Consider the following 7,523-nt stretch of genomic DNA (forward strand, 5'->3'; position numbering starts at 1 on the left):
GCAGAATCAAGACCATGAATTGTAGGCATTGTCTGGGTGAGCTGTAGGGGAAGGCGGGACCAAGAGGGAGGAGGGCCCTAGGACTGACCATTGGAACAGCTGTGCAAGACCTAACCAGAGCACACAGGAGCTGACTGAGGAGAGTCAGGGCCAGAGCTGTGGATGCTTGGTAGCAGGAGAAATTGAGGCAAGGGTGCGGCTTTCCTGGGTCAGGCTCCTGCTCTTCAGCTGGATCCTCTCTCTGGGGCTTGCTGTCTGGTGTCTAAGACCCCAGTCCAACTTGTGGGTAGGTTACAAGGTCACTGGTCTGACCCTGTAGGGTCTTACTTAGGCCACTGCCTAACCTACGAATCTTGCTGTGATGAGCCAGCAGGAGAGGGAGACAGAGGAGGATGAGGGAGGGGGTGGTTCTGACATGACACCCATGCTTCCCCGGAGGCTCTCTGACCACCAGACATCCCCAGGGTGGGCAGGTCTGGCCACAAGGGGACTGGGGACCCTATTGCTGCCCAGTCGGACACTGGCTGGACTCCTGCTCCACCTGCTGCTGCCTGCGATGGTCTTCCTGCTGATGCTGTTACCTGCAGCTGCCATTGTCTACCTGGGTTTCCTGTGCCACTCCAGGGTGAGCTGAGCCCTCCCAGGGTGGGAGACTGCCTAGGCCCAGGGGAGGCATCCTGCAGAAGCTCAGGGTCTCTGGGTTGTAGCTGAACCCACTTCCTACCAACCTGACCCCTTGCCCCCAGGGAAACATGTGCCCTTCTGTAGAGAGTCCCTTTATTTGCCACCTCCCTCACTGGCTATAAAAGAAGGGCTATTGTCTTCACCCCAGGAAGCAACTCTCTCTTCTCCCCTCCCCTGAGATCTCCAAGCCTTGTACCAGGGGCCACCAGGCTGGGACAGCTGGGTGGGTGTGGGGAGAGAAAGATCTTCCAGGAAAAGAGGATGAAAATATAGCCATAGCCAAAGCCCCTCCCAGGTTCTCCTTGAGGAATGGGTTGTGGCTTGGTCTAGGACAGGATGTAGGTAGATGAATTCCTGGTCCCTTCTCTCTAGGCATAGGATGGGGAAGGGCTGAACTTGGGGACGGTCAGGCAGAGCTAAGAGCCCAGCAACCGGTAGGACCTTGGTCAGATGCTACCACAGATGTCAGGTGGGAATAGGAGAGGGAGGGAAGAGAGGGCTAGGGCTCCAGAGGGCAATTTTCTTAACCTCCTTGCAAGGGACCCTCAGACTAGCCAGGGTTCCCGATTTCCCACTAATCTCACTGTCTGGCCCCCAGTCACCTTCGGACTCCCCACATCATCTGACCTCGGTCCCGCCCCCAGGTCGAGTTCTCTTGGGACTTGACAGCTAGCCCCGCCTCCTGGTCCGTCCGTTTTCATACCACACCCGCAGGAAGACCCTGCGTGCAGACCCCGCCCCCTACCTTCCCGGTCCTGACCCCAGTCTCCACAAGGCCACGCCTTTATTCCTACCCACCGGGTCTTCAAGACCTCGCCCCCTTCTGCGGCCCTGACTGCGCGCCCGGTCCCTAGGTCCACCCGGCGCCCCGCCCCCCGTGCCGTGCTATGCTCTCGGACCGCGGCTCCGCGACGCTCATCGTGTTCGGCTTTCTCTCACTGCCGCCGCTGCTCGTGCTCGCCTCGGCTGCTCAAGCCCGTCTGGCCCGACGCCTCCATCCGCTGCTGCAGCCCCCATCCTGGACCCATGGGCCCCACCACCACCCGGAGTCCAGGAGCGGGGAACTGATGGACCATGGCCTGGACGAGGCGGGGCAGTTTTGTTACTGAGTGGGACCCAGAGGACTCTCGAGACCTTAAAATCTCGGAGTTCCTTGAACTGCTTCTGTCCCCTATAAAGTGATCGCACACTGGTGGACCCCAGGATCCCGCGGGGAAATCACTCCATGCGCAGTGACTCTAATGGCCAAGAGATGGCGCCGGACTCTCCAGTGCTGAGCCTGACCTACCCAGAACTTCTCCCTACAATGGTCGCCTCTTCCTTGTTGCATAGTGGTCATGAAGGCCTTAGGGAAGAGGGAGATGGCCCTCAGAGAAGGATAAGGCTTAAGTAAACAAGCAGGTTTCTTCTATTGGCATTTCCAGCAAGTTTCAGAGATGGTGAGCCTTGCTTGGGATTGTTTCATAATCCCAGCGGGTCGCCAGCAGCAGGACTCATGCTTTGGCCAGGGTCAAAGTTGTTAAGTGCCGTCGAATCGGTTCTGACCTATAGCGACCCTGTATAGGGTTTCCAAGGAGCAGCTGGTGAACTAGAAACGCAGACCCCCGACCCTGCTGTTCCAACCGATTTTGCATTCCAGCACATTAACCCACAGCGCCACACCAGGACTCCCTCCCAGGCAGATTATAAAGGCTAAATTAACTTTCTCTGGATAAACTAAAGATCTCTCCTAAAGATCTCTCATTATCTTTGGTGTTCTTTTGTTTTACCAGCCTTTGTATGAATATGCTTTTTTGTTTGTTTGGTATGTGTGTGTTTCCTATTTCTATAGATTAATATTTTTCATTAGTTCTGGAGAATTCTCAACTATTTTCACTTCATTATTGCCTCTCATTCATTTTACCTGGTTTTTCTTTTGTTAAGTCCTGTGGAGCCAGACTCATATTGGCCCTACATAGGGTTCCAAAGAGTGACTGTTGAGTTTGAACCTTCGACTTTATGGTCCCTGGTGCATTATCCTCACAACCCCAACATATTTTTCTTGGTAGGGTAGTAGTTAGGAGTCGGGCTGCTAACCTCAAGGTGAGCAGTTAGAAACTACCAGCCGTTCCGCGGGAGAAAGATGAGGCTTTCTGCTCCAATAAAGATCTACAGCCTAGGAAACCGTATGCAGGGTCACCACCACCACCAGCTGTAAAAGCATGTTTCACAGTCCTGTTAACTCTCATGTCAGTTCATCTCTGTTTTGTATCTGTCTGCTCTCTCTGCTGCATTCTGGGTAATGTCTTTTGTTTTTTTTTTAGTGAATATTTACTAATAAAAGTTTAGAACTCCTCAAACAAAACAATATAAAAGCACTACTCACTATTGATGAACTTTAAGAAAGAAATGGCTCAAATAACATACACACTTAATGCCATATAATTCTTAAAGAAGTTTCTCTTAGGTTCTAATTTTTCTCATTTTAATTTTACCCCTGTATTCACAAGGCTCTTAAATGATGTAATCTATCTTGAGGTAAATAAGGTGTTAATTTTTCCTGATACCCATCAGTTTACTGAAATAGATTCAAGTTTTTTCATTTGAGTAAATTGTTTTTATGGCTCAGGAATATGGTCTCTCTTGGTGAATGTTCCATGTGCACTTAAAAGAATGTCTTCTGCTCTTATTAGATGGTATTGTTTTTGCTAGCTGACAGCAAGTCAATCTCAACTTATAGTGACCCCAGGTAACAGAAAAACTGTCCCACAGGGATACTAAAGGTTCCCGAGGAGCAGCTGGTGGGTTTGAACTGCCGACCTTGTGATTCGAAGTCCAGTGCTGACCCAGGAATCCACTAATGGTATATTGAGTGTATGGTAATTTTTCATTGTTATCTCATCCCTGTGGTAATTCTGAGGTTTACCTTGGGAATTTTCCTTCCTTCACTTTTTTTTTTTTTTCTTTAACTGTTTTATTGTGAATTATGTGATAGTTCACATGAGAGAACATTAGCTTTACATTCATCCTATAGTATATCATGTATATTGTTTCATTGCCATGGTTACAATCCCTCCATGCATCATCAACCAACAAAAGGATGCACCCTGCAAGCTTGCCCCTTGATCGTCAGCACACAGTCCCTCTCCCTCTCTGGGTCTAGAGTTTCCAGCCACTCCATCTCTCCACATCATCATCTCTGCCTCCATCTCTGTCATCACTGTTTTTCTGGGTAGGGTCTCAAATTCCGCTCTTCTTCCTTGGTGGTCCCAGGGGTCTCTGCTCCTGGTTTGCAAAGTCGAGCACTCCCCTCCTTTTGCTACAAAACATCTACCTTTACATTTCCACCCCTCACAGTCAGTCCTGATAGTAATTATTCACTATTGTACCACATGAGTGCTATCTCCATCTCCTTTCATCAGTCCCGCCCAGACAGATTGGATACTACTCAGTGAAGATTCTTCCTTCCTCTGCGCTCTCTGGATCTAACCTCCCTCTTGAAAGCCTGTAAGCCAGTCCCTTCTTGCCTTTGTATCCCCCCACCCCCACCCCGTTTTGGGTAGCCAATGTCCAAGTTGCCCATCCCTGTCTACCCTGTGTATTGAGGGGGTGGGAATGACCTTTACTGTAAAGATTTGTTCCCTCTTTTGAGCTACTGCATCCATAGATGTAGGTCAAGTTCATCAAACTGTATCAGATTACTGTTTTTCCTCTTCTTTCTTTTCTAGTTGAGCTCTGATCATCCAGCCATAGAAACCAGGCCAAGTGGGTATTATCTGCAAGTGTGGGTGTCCTTATGCATCTGCCCTCTCTTCTTATCAGCTGGACGCTTCACTCTCCACTCTAGTCCTCTGTGGCTATGTCACTGATTCTAGGCCCAGGAGTCCCCAGGTCTTGCCACACTGCTGACCAACCAGGTCTTCACCCGGGTTCACAGGAGTGTATTGAATGTGGTTGGACTTAGCTCGCAGCTTCATTGCTGTTGTTCCCTCAATGCCCCTTATCGGTGACCAACATAGTCACCAGTCACAGCACGTGTCTGCTCGTGTATTCCCATTGAGTCTTAGTCTTGGAAGGGAGTTTGCCCTGAGGGTTGACCACTTGCCTTGATGTCTCCTGGGCAAGCAACTTGCTTGTTCTTGTAGTAGTCAGTCAGACTGCCATTATTGTTTTGTATTTTCCCTGTAGGTCTTTCTTTCAAGAAGTATCTTCTAGCGGCTTGAGGCTGGTCTGCTTGTCCTTTCCAGTGGAAATATCCCACCTCAGAAGATTCTGGATGCTGTTCAGGATTCCACCTATGATCTTATGTAATGCAAAGGCTCCACAGGAAGCCTCCTTCACTGGGCATGTTGTAGCCCCATTTAGATGTTCCAATCAGTTATAGGCAGAAGACAGATTACACACTTTCCATAGTGATATTTTTGGCTATTCCTTTCTCTCCCCCTCATGTCTATTTTATAATGGTATGCACCTCCTTCACTTTTGTGGACTCCCTTGAAGATCCTGATTACAGAGCCCCTTATTCAGAATACCCAAGACTTGCTTCCTTGATTGCAGTGGGACTCCATCTCCAGGGAATTCTCTGCATTCTCATTTGTTTAACTTCATCATCTTGGATTTCCGCTCAATATTTTAAAAAAATTTTCTATTTTGAATGTTTAAATTTGGGGTGAGGAATTAGAGCAATGTGTTTAAAAACCGTGTTCATTATAACTCATCCAGAATCTAGTTTTAGGTGACAGATCTTTTCAAGGATCTATGGTGCTATGGGTTAATGAGCTAGACTGCAAAGTTGGTTTGAACCGAAAGGTTGGTGGTTCAAGCTCACCAGCTGCTTCTGGGTAGACAACAACTCGAAGGCACTTAACAACACCAGCTGTTGTTTTGAATTGTGGGTTAATGTGCTAGACTGCAAAGTCGATTTGAACTGAAAGATCAGCAGTTCAAGCTTACCAGCTGCTCTTGGGTCAGAACCAACTCAAAGGCACTTAGTAACAACACTGAGAACTCACCAGCTACAAGTTGGGTCAGAACCAACTTGAAGGCACTTAAGAACAACAACATTCTGCCATACTGGAGTCTTGGTGTGGTGCTACAGGATAAACACTAGATTGCTAACCACAAGACCAGAGGTTCACACCACCAGCTGCTCCTCTGAAACCTTATACAGGGTTGTTATGAGTCGGAACTGACTCCATTGCACTTAACAATAACAACATTCTGCCATACTGGAGTCTTGGTGTGTGGTGCTACAGGATAAACACTAGATTGCTAACTACAAGACCAGAGGTTCACACCACCAGCTGCTCCTCTGAAACCTTATACAGGGTTGTTATGAGTCGGAACTGACTCCATTGCACTTAACAATAACAACATTCTGCCATATTGCCAGCAGGGCTCAGCCTGTGATAATAAGGTCAGGACTCAGGTCCTGTAACTAGGTTCAGGTATGATCATGGTCAGAAGCTAGGAGCTCAAGCTAGGGCCAAGGTTCAGAATATGACCAGAATCAGGGATCAGTCTGAGGCCAGGGTTAGGGCTCAGCCTGTGACTGGGATCAGGACTCTGTAGCCTTGAACAGAAGCTGGTGAGTGGCTGGGCCAAATCCAGCAGCAGTTCTTGGGATTTTTCAACTGTTCTCTATGCTCAACTCTGATGCCTTTCCTGGACAGACAGGAGCTGGGCCTGTTGCCAGCTACCGAGGATAGCTTCCCTTAGGCCACGACTGCTTTCCTCCTTTCTTGCCCAGCATTAACGCAGGTTCTGGCGGACTCCAGGCTTCAAGGCTGAGGATTCTCCTGGGAAGCCCTTGGCTGAGGATCCCTCTCCTGGCCCTGAAGTCATCAAAACAACAGCTGGACCGGATGGGGGTGGGGCAGGTTGCTGTGGGGAGCCCTGCCTGCCTAGAGGGGAGCCCGGATGGTGCAGGCTGAGCTGGTTCCTTAAAGGTGTTCCCCAGCTTCCCAGGCCACCTTGAGGCCGCAGAGCTGCCCTTGGGATAGGGTGGGATCATTGCGCCTTGGCCCTAGACCTACCCACTCAAAACCCTGTGGGGGTTTTGATCCCAGAGGCTCTGGGATCTGCTTTTGGAGGGAAGGAAGAGCAGTTCAGGAACATGGCGGCAGATAAGTGAGGACCAAGGCCGAAGCGGGGGCTGACCCAGAGGGAAAGGGTAGAAGCAGGTTCTGGGGGCTGAGGCAGGAGGAAGGGGCTCAGTACCCTTGTCTTTGGCTCTTCCTCAGCTGTCCTCTCTTATAAGAGTCGCTCTTTCACGAGTCTAGAGGGTCTTCCTGCTCACCATCACTTGGTCAGGGTCCTAGGGAGGACAATATAAGTCTAAGGGGGGTTTAGGAGCTGTGGTTATAAGGTTTCCTTCCTCAAGGTCTGGGGCAGTCAGTGGACTTCTGCCAGCCCTTCTACCACCAGCCCCACCCCCTCCACCAGAGTCCACCGATTTCTCTGACTTCCCCACCCTTAGTCCAGCACAAAGTCTATGACAGAAGTCCCTCTCTAGGAGCTCTCTTGGAGATCCCAGCCCCCACACTCATGGCACCTCTGCGTCTCACACCCACGTCCGCCACCCTCAGGAGTGGCTCACCAGCCTTCCAACCCTCGGTGGGCTCACCTCGCAACACTCTGAAGGTCTCCTTTAGCTAAGAGGACCAGAGCTGCTGGGTAGTCAGGTGGCCCAATGGCGACCTCTGCCCTTAAAGACACATCTGGCCATACAGGCAGCGTCTCCATGGGAGCAGAGCAGGCTCAGTTCAATTCTGCAAGACTCAGTGTGATCTTGGTACGCTTCCCTGGTACCTAGGCATTGTCCCAGTTTTACAGATGAGAGGTTCAGGTGGTATTATTAC

At 50.0% G+C, this 7,523-nt stretch overlaps 1 protein-coding gene across 1 annotated transcript; it reads left to right on the forward strand.

Annotated features, from left to right (window-relative positions):
• Positions 1 to 361: 361 nt before the first annotated feature.
• On the forward strand, positions 362 to 1,793 carry TMEM88B (transmembrane protein 88B). The gene is made up of 2 exons (XM_006871767.1): positions 362 to 625; positions 1,539 to 1,793. The coding sequence occupies exons 1-2, from the start codon at positions 362 to 364 to the stop codon at positions 1,791 to 1,793; spliced, it is 519 nt and encodes a 172-aa protein (XP_006871829.1).
• The last annotated feature ends 5,730 nt before the right edge of the window (positions 1,794 to 7,523 follow it).

The sequence above is a fragment of the Chrysochloris asiatica genome, unplaced genomic scaffold, assembly GCF_000296735.1.
Source record: "Chrysochloris asiatica unplaced genomic scaffold, ChrAsi1.0 scaffold00173, whole genome shotgun sequence".
Taxonomy (NCBI): Eukaryota; Metazoa; Chordata; class Mammalia; order Afrosoricida; family Chrysochloridae; genus Chrysochloris; species Chrysochloris asiatica.